Source organism: Mobula birostris, chromosome 32 (assembly GCF_030028105.1).
Source record: "Mobula birostris isolate sMobBir1 chromosome 32, sMobBir1.hap1, whole genome shotgun sequence".
Taxonomy (NCBI): Eukaryota; Metazoa; Chordata; class Chondrichthyes; order Myliobatiformes; family Myliobatidae; genus Mobula; species Mobula birostris.
Window position 1 is genome coordinate 15503989 of NC_092401.1, and position 14711 is coordinate 15518699.

At 43.5% G+C, this 14711-nt stretch overlaps 1 protein-coding gene across 2 annotated transcripts in view; it reads right to left on the reverse strand.

The window, feature by feature from the left end:
* Positions 1-10422, reverse strand: part of LOC140191181 (C-type lectin domain family 10 member A-like) — a 59461-nt gene extending 49039 nt beyond the window's left edge. Inside the window, exons 1-5 of one of the 2 annotated variants that reach the window (XM_072248336.1) lie at positions 10317-10422; positions 9815-9928; positions 6848-6922; positions 5566-5622; positions 707-781 (exon numbers count right to left, since the gene is read on the reverse strand). In XM_072248336.1, the coding sequence (XP_072104437.1) occupies positions 707-781; positions 5566-5622; positions 6848-6922; positions 9815-9928; positions 10317-10407 (412 nt within the window). In that variant the 5' untranslated portion in view covers positions 10408-10422. The remainder of the gene's footprint in view (positions 1-706; positions 782-5565; positions 5623-6847; positions 6923-9814; positions 9929-10316) is intronic. The other variant, XM_072248337.1, reaches the window with a different exon arrangement.
* Positions 10423-14711: the final 4289 nt, after the last annotated feature.

Consider the following 14711-nt stretch of genomic DNA (forward strand, 5'->3'; position numbering starts at 1 on the left):
TTATTTTGAAAATACTAAGTTTTGGGAGAGTGCTCCGGTGTGGTTCGATATTATCCGTCGAAATTATTGTAATTACACAAATATTATTGTTGTGAAAAGCCCCATTCTCCAATCTTATGAAGTTCAGAAATCACTGGAAGAATGTATTCTGGGCATCCTAGCTTCTCGTTGTATCTTACGTCATCCCCTCTCCTTCGCATCACCTGTGCATTCTTCCCTATCTCTCACATTCATTCCTCCTTTGACACAATCGCTGTCCCTCTCCTACTCTTATTAACTTCTCTCACATTACCTCGCTCTTCTCTCGCGAAGGGGTCAATCTGTTAGCTCCAGTAATCCACTCCATTCTGCTTTCTTCTGCCACCATGTGTCTCCCTACAATATCCCTCTCTCCCTCTCTCACTCGCTTTCTCTGTGCAGCATCCGTAAAACGTCTTAGTTATCTACCTGCACATCATGGTAATCTCCATAACCCAATTTTATACACCAAATTATCGAGCTTATGTTTATCTCCTCCTCCAGTACCTAACTAATTCACTACATTCTACCGCTTTGCCAACTTTTATGTTGCACAACTGAGAACTGATATAAATTTCCTTTTCCTCTAGAGAATCATCAGGATGACCTGAGTCGTTGAACAATGAGAGATTCCTCAGAACTGAAGGCACAGAGTGCATAAATCCTCCTGGTTAGACTTTACACTCACCGTGGCTCCTCCACTGGGAAAATTCCATCTGGAGTCTAGCGGCTGCCGTCGTTATTTCGCTCAGTATTTGTGTTACTGAAACGGAAAAAAGTTTTGAGTCTCATATAGTAACTTCGAGTGCAAGACCCCACTTGCACCAACACCTTCTCTACGCCAACATTCAGTTAATAGACGCACAAAATTTAAGGGTTGTAAAGAATTTTTAGACTATAGCATGGGCACTCTAGTCACTAATCAACAGAAAGGATGTGATTGAAACAGAGTGGGGGGTCACGAGAATGTTGACAAGAACAAAAGGAAAGCTTTCTTTACAAATGATTTAATATATCGGGATACATAACTTTGGATCAGGAGAGTTCCATGGGAGATTATTTGAAATATATAAAGTGACGTTCGGCACGGTCATATATCCCTCAATAGTGTAATCAACAAAGTACGTTCTGCTGATTTAAAACAATTGGCAAAAAAGATGAGAGACGAGAGGAGCTACCTCTTCATATACAGAGTGCCACAGTACTGTGGACATCGCTGCCTGATTGTGCAGGGAACAGAACGTGTTCGGTTGCGTGTTTCAAGAACGCTGAAAATCGGAATTAGGATTGGCAGTGCTTCTTCAAATGAACTATTTCATCTTTGTCAGTTATCTGTAGTAACTTATGTTGGTTTCACCAGAGAAAACTATTTTCCCACGTCCATTGTCCTCTATGCACTGCTGGGATTGATGAGTCAGCAGCTCATACAAAGTGGGGATGGACTCTGTGGTTCTTTAACAAAGCTGCAGCTCTTAGACTAAGCCCACCGACTCAGTCTTACACATCTATCTGAAACTATGCCCGAAATAAACCGTCTGAGGGGCAGCAACCCCCATCTCATTCGGACAACAATGTGTGTTGCAAGCTACCAAATGTCCTCACTTTTAGTGTCTGTGTATTATTAGACCTTCTGCCACTCTTTCAAGCTACCACAATACCAACCACAATTATTTCTGCAAATGTGCCACCCTATTCCATGAATCATTCAAGCTTTAAAATTCGACAGCATTCTTTAACCTATGACTGTCACAAGAGGACTGTTACAATGTGGTGAGGAATGACCGGTCAAGCTACGTCACTTGTACTACGACGGCCAGGTATTATTTCAGCGTCTCGATAATGAACTGTGATCGTCTAATCCCTTCCACAGTTGATGCTTAATATCATTTGATCCAGGACTTTTATTCTGCAACTGACATCACGGCGCACAGACTTCGCAAGTCTGGCGAGGAGCAGTAAGACAATACAAGTGGAACAGCAGATGCTGGAAAACTGAAGTAAAGTACACAGAGGTGTAAAGGAGCCTATCAGGTCAAGCAGCAGCTGTCGAGTTTAATGAACAAAAAACATTCTGGGCCGAGCCCTTTCATCATGTCTGGAACAGAAGAGCGTTAAAGCCAGAATGAAAAGTTATTGTATGGAGATGAACACGGCTGAGTGGTGCTAAGTGAATGCAGGTGAGACGCGTATTTAGCTCAGTGTAAGGGAGGGAGCTGAAAAAGAATGTAGAAAGAAGCTCGAAGATTATAGGTGGAAGAGGAATGCCGATGAGGAATCTTAAAGGAGAGGACATTAGACCATGCAATAAATGGAAGGAAGTGGGAGACCAACGCGGTTACCTCGTGAGGGAAGGGTTAGAGGTAAAGGGGGTCGATGTATAAGCGAAATCGATGTTGATGCATGATCGAATATGAAGTGTTGCTTCTCCAACCTCCGTCTCGCCTCAACGAGGCAGCAGAGAAGACCGTAATCAAGTTGACAGTGAAGAAGGCAGTGGAGAGGTATATCAGTGTAAGAATGTGAAGTGGAAATATAATAGTTGGCCATCGGAATATCCTGGCCTCTGCGATGGACGGATCAATTGTTTTTAATGAAGCGTTTCACCAATTCGTGTTTCACCGCTGAAAGGGAGAGCACTGGATGTAGTAAAGACACCAATGGATTCACATGTAAACTGCTACCTTATCTAAAAGAACTGTTTAACTCTCTGTATAGGAGCTGTAAGCACAGGCATAACACTTAGCATTTTTCAGTGATAGGTATCTGAATCGTGAATTGCACGAGGGCCGGCCGAGTGCAAAATGGAATTTCGGGAAGCGCGATCACGTCAAGAAGCAGAGAGTGGAAGGGGTGGGGAGATGGACCTGGTGGTAGAATCCCGTTGGAGATACCGATAGTTTCCAAGGGGTTAGATGAGAAGGCTTTTTGGTTCTAGGTGAGGACAGGGGAAACCTTCCTGTTATGTTGGGTGATGGAGTGAAGGAAAGCATGCGTTAAAACGCACGAGACGCGGAGAGAGAGCTGAATCAATATCAGTGGAGGGGAAATATAGTTTGAAACAAAGAAGACATCTCGGATATCCTGGAAATTTAAAAATAATCATCATGGAATAGATGTCTGCGGAAAACAAGCATCTTAGATTTTATACTGTATAAATTCTACGCTACTAAATGGAACTATTGAACTATTGACTATTGATAAGTAGTGGCCACAGAAATTTAGAGAAGTTATTATCATACCTGCAAGTGAATGGGTTGACAGGAGTTACTGTCAACGTAACCATGGGCGTCAGAGTTTTTGCAAATGATGACTGTAGATAATCAGTCTCTGGAGAGGGAGAGAAAGACAGATCCAGAAAGGGGAAAGTGGTGTCGGAATTCGACCAAGTGAATTTAAAGGCAGATTAAAAGTTGGAAGTGAAGGCTGTGAAATTGACGAGTACAGGAAGTACATGGGCACAGGAAGTAACACCACTGCAGCGGTCAACATATCAGAGAAAGACTGTTGTGTATGTGGGCTTGGATGATTCACTACAGCATGTCCCGAACGTGAAAGTAGACAACGCCTGGGTTCATAAGGGTGCCCATGGTTATATTTTGATCAGGAGAAAGTGGAAAGAGTCTAAAAAGAAGTTGTGAAAGCCGGAGGAGGCTGGTGATACAACAGAACAGGTTGGATCTCATGTCGAGAAAAAAAAAGAAAGCCTTAAGCCCTTCACGATGGTGAGAGGGTGGAAGGGGTAGAAATGTAAATGAACTGGACAATCATGTTGAAAGTGCGGTGGTCAGAGCCAGAGGTTGAAAGTTATTGACGCGGTGGAGAACAGACAATGTGTACTGTCACGTACTCCGTGACGGGTTAAAGAACCAGCAGAAATAGAAAACAGCTAGAGTGTGGTATTGGTATTAACATAAGCTATTTTTATTAGTAACTACATAATACAGTCATATATAACCGGCTAAATCAAACATGTTAGCAGTGTTACGTGTATATATGTGTGCAAATATAACTCCCAAACTATTGAGCTTGGGGAAAACAAGGCTTAGCACCTTGAGATGGTAAAGTATGAAAGTTTAGTTCATCCACGGAATAGCTGATGGGACAGAGATATTTGTAATCCAGGGTAAATGTCGAGAGAAGGCAATTACGTCGATATTCCACAGATTCCACGACAACAATACAAAATAACAATAGTAGTAGGTTTTATCTCCGAAGTTGCCCACTCCACACACGAAATATCATCGACAGTGATCTTCAGCGATTATCCTTTCAACACAAGTGGTACCACACGCGAATTCAGCTACGGGTCATCCCAAAGTGGTGGCCACGGGATAATCAAACAGAATCTACATATGGATTATCACCAAGAGTAGCTTATCACCGAGATACCGTCTTCACGTGGAAAAACTACCAATCCAGGCAAGGATTATCACACACAGGTAGATTCCACAAGGTTACCCCAAACACACAACTGTGATAGCCACTTATCCAGTTCCACCACATACGAAATAATTCCTACAGTGATTTGCCACAAGGTGCCTTTCTTCAGTGACCTACCACACCCAGACAAGAGGAACACACAAGTCGTATTCACAAAGGTACTCCCCTCACCAGAGAACCCACTCTTGTGGATTAACTACGTGACAGTCACACCTTCATATTCGAATGGAACTCAAACTCACCCTTACGGGCTACTTAGAGAGACAGAGAGCCCAAACAGTAACCTTTTTGTCACTAGGTTTCTTCTGTTTTAAATAATCTTCTCTCCTCTTCCTTTAAAATCACCGAATCTGACCACAACAAGGGGACCGTTATCTGTGCTGGAGATATTAACCCAGGCGAGGGTTGGACACACGAATAACTCCCCACCAGTTACACCTTTTTCACACTGCGAGAGCCACTGATCGATTCTCCTGATCGATCCTCCAAAACCCCACCTTTCTGCGGGCACAACAAAGCTCATCCAGTGTCCAAAACTATCTGTCACCATGTCTACCAGCTGACCTTCTATTTATCTCACTATGCTAAACACCAGCTGTCCATCAAGTAGCTCCTCCCTTCTCTCTCTGTAAGAACACAGAAGCTGGCAGTGTCCTTGTAAAAATGTAAACATGCGGCAGAGAAACCATAACACCATATCAAAGGAGTTTTCACCTCTTTCTCTCTTAATAACAAGGCGCTTGTGTTGAACAACTCCCTCTCTCTGTTTTTAAAGGTATAGTCCATAAAAATATGACCCCTAGGGGTACATAACAGTACGTGGGAAGAGACTCAAGCAAGAGCAACAAAATGGGCCCAAGATACTAGGACACAACTTCAGTAGGGCAGGAGCAAGCAGAATTTTTTCTACAGAGGTAGATATTTTTGTGGACCTGGGCAGGAAGAAACAAAAAGAAAAGTCAATGTCCGTTGCTAGATTTCAGTATCCAACATAAACCAATGCCGGGACTAGAATGCAAAATTACTTCCAGGATGTTTCAGAGAACAAGGGAACAATTGTTTGAATTGGTGACACAATAACAGATTAACTTAATTTTTACAACTCACCATTACTCTTCCACAAGGAATTTTCCATACAAAGATCCACGTCTGAAGTCTCCAACCCTGGAATGGAAGAAAAGTTTTGACACTCACTCTTTAATATAGATGGGAATCGGTCGTTCTATCCCAAGAGTTTCTTAGGCCTCAATTAGCTGACACATTGTTGAAGATCTCATTCTGCACTTTGCTTGAGATTGATGTCGGAGTGCAGATTCAGCAGCCCCGGAGGGTTTTGATTTATGAGTCACCACTCATACGAAAATGACTAGAAGCCCTGGGTAAGCATACTATAATTCCTTGGACAACACCGATGCTGCATTTGTAACAGTGACAAAGTTTGCTCTGCAAGACTCAGAACGAATGACAGAGTGTGTGGCTTCTCAGGGGGTTAAGTAGAGCAAGTTGACTGAGAGCATGTAGTCATGGTACAATCTAGTCTTTCAGACTCTGACTATGGATCCTTAGGGAGACAATGAGCTAAATCAAATATTTTATATATATTGCATTATCGCTGCACAGGTTAACTCCAGTGAATATCAGGGGTTCCATTCCGAAATTACGACTTGATTTCGCATGTTACATTTATTCTCAGCGATGGGGTCTGCGCCGACTGAGCCGGCGTTTCAAATGTCTGTTTCCATTTGCACTTGACAATGCGATAGTGCGCTGCTGTTTTGATCCCTTGCACCCCGTGATGTGATGATACATCCACGTTACTGTTTAGGAGAAATTTCTAGTTTTTGACGCACTGGCGATGAAGGGTATATTTGAAATTCAGAAGAGGGTGTTGCTCGACGAACAAAATATCGGTGGTGAAGTTCGTCTGCCTTGCCTTGCCCTTTTTCTTATAGCGAGTGGAAGGTGAGAATTTGGTGGGTACTGTCCAAGGAATCATATTACATTGTTTGAATCGAATGAGTCGTAACATATTGGGGCACTTCAGTTGGGGATGAGATGTCACTCAGCAAGATGCAGAAGATATATCATGGATGAGGGTATTGTGATGTGGTTATTTACACTGACATTAAACTGCAGGACACGGTGTAGTTAAATTCCAAGTTTCATTTGCAGGCACAAACCAAACCATGGAATAACACAAAATGTTTTTTCGTGTGAATTTCACACATCCCCTTTTGTTCCAATTTCTATAAAGGGGTCGAGAAACCTTTCGCCTGAAATTTGGTTCCAGCAGATATCAACGTGAGAGATTAGAAAATCACAAAACAGCAAAAACACAGTGAGCACACAGACTAGGAAATCAATGAGTCATAATAGATTTCACACTTACCGTTAGGCTTCAATTGAGAATATTTCATCCAGAAACTATCAACTGACCCCTTCGTTTCATTGAATGTACGTGTCACTGTAGCAGAAACAAGTACTTTACTCTCATACCTCTGGGAAAATTTGATTGCACAATTACCTCTTAGCTGAAGCAGAGAATATATGAAAACTGAGGTTCTGCTGACATTATTTATTGCATTAGTTAAACATCCGACTTGCAATGGAGTACCTTTCTGATCAGCCCGTTACATAACGATTTGTTGTACCAGGAAAAGTGCAGAGAATTACATGGATTTCTTTCCGTCTTTGTTGAAATTCGGATAGTCTAGTCTCTTAAACCGTGGAAAAGATAAGAATGGGCGGTTAAGTCGTGAATAACCTCACATCAACGTACGCAAAATCAAAGAGATGATTATTGACTACCGGAGAGAGTAGCAGGAGATTCGCCACCCAGTCCTCCTTAGGGGATCGGAGGTGAGAGGGTCAGTTATTTTAAATCACCTGGCGTTACTATATCGGAACATATGCCCTAGGATCAACACGCAAGTGCTAACACAAAGAAGACATGATAGCCTTCTTAGAGGTTGGCATGGATTCGGCACGTCGTCTAACGCTTTGACAAACTTCCAAAGATGCACTGTAGAGAGCATCCTGTCCGTTTGCATCATGACCTGATATAGAAATGCCATTATCTGTGAACCGAAAAGTCTGCAGAGAGTGGTGGATAAAACCTAATCCATCACAGAAAAACCCTTCACATCGCTAAGCACATTTCCTATTAGCACTGCCATAACAAAACAGCATCTATCACCATGGCCCTTCATCATGCAGGCTACCTTTCCTCGTTACTACCATCACGAAGGAGGTACACGAGGCTTAGATCCCAGCCCATTAGGTTCAGTTGTTCACCAGAAACTATCAGACTCCTGAACCAGCGCGGAGAACTTCAGTCGCCTCAACACTGAACTAATTCCAAAACTTATGGACTCATTTTCAATTACTTTATAGCATATTCTATGTATTATCTATGTATCTGTTTATTTAATTCCTCGATTTGTCTCCTACTGCACATTGTCTCTTCAGCAATCTTTGCTTATATATATATATATATATATATATATATATATTATATATATAAATTTTGCATACATTCTATTGTATTTGTTTACTTCCCTGTAAATGTCACAATAGAATAAATCTCAAGTTAGTATATGGAACCATAAACGGGTACGTAGTCGATAAATTTACTTTGACTATCACTTTGAAATGAGGGAAAAGCTCTCACTCGGACAATGGCACACTCTGAGATGTCGCCTTGAAGAGAGAGGCAGTCTGAAATCCTGAATAATTGATTCACACGTCTACCCACCCCACACCTACAGAACTGTCACTTGTCTTCTCGCCGTTCCGTATCTTGTACTTCAGCTTTCTTATTTTCCCTCGGAAAACTGTGTCAAGAACCGTGAACAAGTACTGTAAGGTATTTGTGATTTGGCCGCACTCTTTCGACTGTCAGTGACACAATGAGCTGCATTGTCTCGTTCTGTATTGAGAAATTTCTGCGGGGAGCAGGATGATGACAGCATAAATTCACCTCCAGTTCCTCGCTGCCAAATTCCGCTAGCCTCTATTGGGATTGCTGTGACTCTACCCTCATGCACTAAATACAGGGTGTAGTTCTCAGCTGCAAGCTAAGTTCATGGCAGGATCTCAAAGCGGCTCCCTGCCAAACTTCCGGCATGGCCCGCTGCGTTTCTTGTGTACTGCTAGGAAAGTCCCTTTGCGCTTTAGACTCTTGCCACCATAATTCATGCAGCATAGTCCAGAGATTTGGAAGTGTCATTTACTCTACAGAATTAGCCCAATCTTATGAGCAAGGTCAAGAGCCCTGTGCTGTAGGACTGGATATCTACCAAAGAGCAAATTACCAGAAAATTAATGTCATGGGTGTCCACTGATCATCCTAAAGAGAGGGAGCTGTGGAAGACGGCCGTTCAGAGAGGAAACCTGCAGGGGGCACAGGTTGTCGGAAGCTCCGGCTGGCTGAAGTTGCATGAAGTCGAGAGCAGCAGCGGAAGTGAACGGGCAGATATCGGTAAGAGGAATTGTGCAATGGGATCACGTCGAATTAACATGTCATTGTTGATGTGTGATGGTCGAAGGCTGAAGGTGCAGCACCACGCGCTCAGAAGTACGTAGTGAACATGTAACCGTGCGCACTCTAGTCTAACCTAGGGAGGACATTAAAGCACACTCTGTACTGCACCACCAGGGCAACGACTTGGATTATAGTAAATAACTCCCAAGATTTTCAGCATCTGCAAGTTCAACTGCTCTAAATTAGACTCCTGGAAAAGCCCTTTAAGTACTGCTGCTGAATCAGTGTAACGTAAGAACTGTACTATCCCAGAGCTGTGTTTTGAGCAGGAAAGCAATGAGTAAAATTATAACGAGTTGCTGAACCGAAGACCTCTGACGCTATGTTTAATCCAAAGTGTCCCACCTATACCTCACTGTCACCATATTTTACGTCACTGTTCCTCGCCGCCATTAAATTAATGTAAACCATCCTAGTGATGGTTGCACATTTATGCACATTACTCGTTCAACTTTTAACATTAAAAATACAGAAGCTGAAAATCTGAAATAAAAATAGAATATTCTGGGACAAAAGTAATTTTCAATGCAGAAATTTACCTAGACTAATAAACATTAGGGAAAGGAGCTTTGTGCCCATTTCAATCGATGTTATTTTTTCCACTCTAGACTATTTTTTATCCATTGCCCTCCGTAGCTTCGCATCTATCTAGACCAGTGTTTTTTTCTCATCCTCAGTTTTTATGAAGAGTGTTCGGCCTAAGTATCTAACTTCATATTTCTTTACATTCACCGACAGACCTATTGAGCTCTTCCAGCATTTTAAACCTTTTACAATTGACGTTGTAGGATAATTTTCAACGTTAAAACTTACTCAGAGTCACTATAAGGACAGCAACTGACAGTAGGATGCAGAAGCCCAGGAGAGTGTAGATTAGCATTGGTGAGAGATTTCCTGGCACAGACATCGCTGGTTGTAATCTATTTCCTGCAGATTTCAAGGAAATCACATTATTGAAAGCACGAGAGGGAATAATCAAGCTAAACACATTCCGAACTTCTTCTAGTTTTGAACTACTGAAGGCGTAAGGAAGCCAAGTGTTGTTTTGAACATTGTAATTTGAAAATCTAAAACAAATCACTTCATTTTAAGAACGCTTACCCGAAGCAGGTTAGATATACAACTGGGCAGAGAGAGGGAGCATTTAATGTTGGACGCGATTAATCCAAATTACTATGTGCATCGCTAAATTCAAGATTGATGGAGTACAGAACACTTGCTCAATTATCCCTTTTCGCGATAACATTTTATCATCCCTCCCGGAACCTCTATTGAAAATGGAAAGCTACAAAAAGGAGTAGTTCAGTCGTAATACCTGATTTTCGCCTTTCCGGCTTATGTCCTTCTGCACTTGGATCATCGGTCTGATTCTCACAGAGATTTTCATTTTTGGTCATCATTTCCATGGTGTGAGTCTGGAGATCTTCTTGACCGTGAGGAATATGAACGAGTTAGAAATATAGTCTCCCTAGTTCCTCATTCTGCACTTTCACTCTTCCGTGGCTGAACTGTCCGATTTCACCGACATCCGAGAAATGCAAAAAAAAATCTGCTTCGAGGTCCTGAATCAGAGAGCTCTAAGGGCCAAGCACCTAGATTTGCCCCTCGAAGGATACCAGGTGAAACGAAATCATCAAGCAACGACATGCTCCTTGCAGTTTCACCATTGTACTTAAATTTCAGTCTGAAATCCTACCGTGGCCGATAACGGAGGGCAGTCAAAGCGCCAGAAAGTGTTGAAACAGAATAATGTAATAATAGTCACTATCCGTCGTCTGGACCTAGCACACGACCTCCAGTGTCTGAGTGCACTTTCTTCACTATCTCTGGAGAATGTTTTAACGGCTAACCGAGATGACGACGGCCCTTTTCTATGGATTCATTTTCAGTCCCTACACTTCCACATAATACTTCATTTACAACCCCAGTACAGCTCCTCCGCAATACAGTGCTTCATCATTTCTTGACCGTGGAATCGCGTTTTCCGAGTTGGCAAAGAAACGCTCCAACCAATAAGTATCCCCGAGTGACGCCGATAGCCGTGGGTTTCAAGGGAAAGGAGGGAAAAAACGAATAGGCAATTTGAAACTGAACTGGGATTTTAATTCTCTGCCCCCTCACTTACGAGGTGATGGTATTTACACTCTATACCTGCCCTCTCTCACAAGCCTTCTTGGAAAGACGCAACACGTCTGTCTGTTCTTTTTTGTCTCTTCCGGCGTTTCACTGAATTCTCCAGATGGCGTTTCTCGAACGCGATTATATGGCAGGAGCTTTCATACTCATCCTGGTTTCATAATCAACAAGAGAGGCAACAGCAACAACGTAGATTCGTATCACATCTCAAGGCGCTTCATAGAGGGAGGAGGGCTGCTTACAATCAAAGTAGATTTAAAGTCAGTTTCCAACACGCGCACAGTTGGCCTAACAATCTCGAACGCAGAAGGTTTCATCAATCACAGACAAAATGCTTCGTAGGGGAAAAGTGGGTATTCACTTACGAAGAGGCCCGGCTGACGGAAGCTTCAAATAGAACTTAGAGCCTGGTCAGCTGAAGGATTGGGTTAGAAAACCTCAGGACCGAAACGGGCCCTCAGACTCATCAGTTCCATGCGGAACAAGTTGTCTACTGAGTCCTGCCGAATTCCCCGTGACTGGAAACTATCGCCCCTAACCTCGGTATCTGTCGACCACGTGGAATCGTGTCAAAGCTTCATTGATGTCCATATACGTATATAAAATCTATACCTCACCCAGCATCCACATCACATTCTCAAATAGCTCAATGAATATTGTAAAACGTGACTTTTCTGCACAAAACCACTCTGACAAACCCATTAAGTGCATACTTACGCAGAAGAAATAAATTATGTGTCGCAATAGGTTCTCGCACAGTTTCTCTGTCGCTGATATAAGGCTCGCTGGCCAGAGATCTGCCTTCCTTCTTCCCATTACCCGGGAAATTGTCATAACCACACAATACATGGAATCACTTGGAGAATATCCACAATAACCGTCAGTGTTTGGACCCACGTCCAAATTTCAGGAACGTTGCATAGTCCAGTGTGATGTGTCTTCATCACGGCTTTCTAATCCCTCATATCTCTTCAGCTTCTCCACTTAGTAACAAAACAGCCCTACGATTCTCAAAACTGCAATGCTCTTTGGGAGCAATGATTTGTTCAAAAGAATCACCGTGGTATAGTTTTCGTTTCCATCAACACTTAGAGCTTCAAATGAAAGGCCAGTGAGCTGTTCCATCTATATTACAGCTAGTCAAAGAATGCCTCTTATTCTCTTATCCTTGCTTATTTGACTTATTTCGTCTTTCTATTCTGCTGGAGAGTTCATGAAAAGTTCACTTTTTTTAGAAGTTCTGTAAAATTGACAAATTTTTCGATCTTTCTACACGAAAGGTTTAACCGTTGGCCATACGACAGCAGGCAGCCCAGACCCTTTGATCCAGAGCTGTTTAACAAATTCAATCACAGGACATCTTGGTGTATTAACAAGTCCCTTCACTGAGAAATTCAATTCCAAACTGTGGTAATTGCAAGCACTTGGGCAAAAACCTAACTTTGGTATGATACTCATTGAGGTTTTCTGTCTTTTTTTTTTATTAAATGCTGTGTCATAAAGGGGGGGCGCTGAGAGCGGACCCAAATGCAAGACACAGATGCTGAAGTACTAGGAACGGGACTAGTTGAGTCAAGCAAAAAAGAGAAGTGGGGAAGAAACGACGCTGGACAAGACACAGGCCCTGACCGAGACTAGGATACAGGGCGTGGGCTAGGACTAGACTAGAAAAGCGGGACCTGGACGAGAAACTAGGAACTTGGAACCTGGACAAGGACTCCTAGTCAGAAACTGGACGGGGACCCGGAACTTGGGTCTTGACTCGGGCTCGGACCTCGGATCTAGGAGAGGACAAGACGTGACTATTGGACTGGACATGGCTTGGGTTCTTCGAGGCAAGGACATGACGAGGCTTCGGTTCTTCGAAGCGAGGACATGACAAGGGTTGGTTTCGGACTCCGAGCCAGAGACTAGACAAGCACCCAGAACCTGGGTCTTGACTCGGGCTCGGACTCCGGAACTGGGCAAAGACATGACGTGGTCTTGGGAGACAGGACTAGGCGAGGCTGCAGGACAGAACGAGAGACTCCTGGAAGAGACGAGGGAACTCCAGTACAGGACGAGGGAATTCCAGCACAGGAAGAAGCACATGGACAGGACGAGAACACGAAGCCTTGACTTGGTACTCAGGAAAAGCCAAGCCTTGGACTTGGGACGACAGGAACCTCGGAACCTTGGACTTGGGATAACAGAAACGCAGAACACAGTCTTTCTCTTGGGGAGGACAGAAACACAGAGCCTTGGTCTAGAGCATGGGAACACGGAACCTTGGACTCGAGAGACAGGAACAAAGGGACATGGAACACAAAGCCGGGACCCCTCCTTGGGAAAAGGATTTAGGGCAGGGACTCGTACTCGGAACAAAGATCCAGAACCTCTCCTTGGGTACAGGACTTGGGGTCGGGGCTCTCCACAGAATGCTGAACACGACGAGACGGTTCTCAACACTAGGTAGCGGCAAACGGCAGGACCTACCTACCGAAGGCGTGGACACAGAGACAATTCTCAACTTAAGGTGGCGCCAAACGGCCGGACCTACCGAGCAAAGGCGTGGACACAGAGACAGTTCCCAACTCATGGTAGCGGCAAACGGCCGGACATACCTAGCAAAGGCGTGGACGCAGAGACAGCTCCCAACTCAAGGTAGCGGCAAACGGCCGGACCTACCTAGCGAATGCATGGACACAAAGTGACAGTTCCAAACAACGAAAGACAGTTCCTTATCCAGATATAGCAAGACATTGGTCTTGCTCCTGCGGTAGAACTTGACAGTGATACAGGCGAGAACGCAGGCGAGGTTGCAGACAAGCCTTCAGGGTAAGGCTTCAGGCAGTGGTTGCAGGCAAGGCTACAGGCAGAGGCTTCAGAATGAAGGGCATGATAAAGGGGCAGTCCAGCAACTGAAGCTGAACCCAGGGGTTGTTTATGTAGCCAGCCCAAAATGGGAAGCATGTGCCTCAATTAAGGCACACAATAGGACAAGCGAAAACTGGAAAACCTGGAATAAGGAACAATGGATCAGACCGTGAACCGGAATGCAGACTTTACGGATCGGACCATAACATCCTGACATATCTCCAAAGAAACTTGATCGTTTTCTGCATATCAAATAATGTTCCTTAGCTATTTTGACTGATATTTTGATATTACTATAAATGGTACTATTGATAAAAGGACATAATCGGACACCCTGCTAGTATTCTTTAAATAGCGTCGTGACGGTTTTTCCTTTCTTCTTTCTACACGATCTTGGCGATGTTAAATTTGAGAGTTGTAGTTTTCCTTTCTCCTTACTGCACCTTACTAAAACCTAACGTTCACTGCGACATTTACACGTCTTTCCGAACTCCTCGGATCTCTATGAGACAACAGGCTCCCTCAGTCAATTTAAATATCCAGGACTCTAAGGGGAAGATTGCAAGCTGGAAGCTTTATAATCCGCTGAAAACCTCTTTTCTGGACCATTTATTTCCTGACCACCTTAATGTGGATCAAAATAGTTTTGTATTTCTGGGTTTCTGCTCTCAGTGTGTTCCTTGTCAAGTGTGAGCTGCTTGCTGCACCTAATTACTTG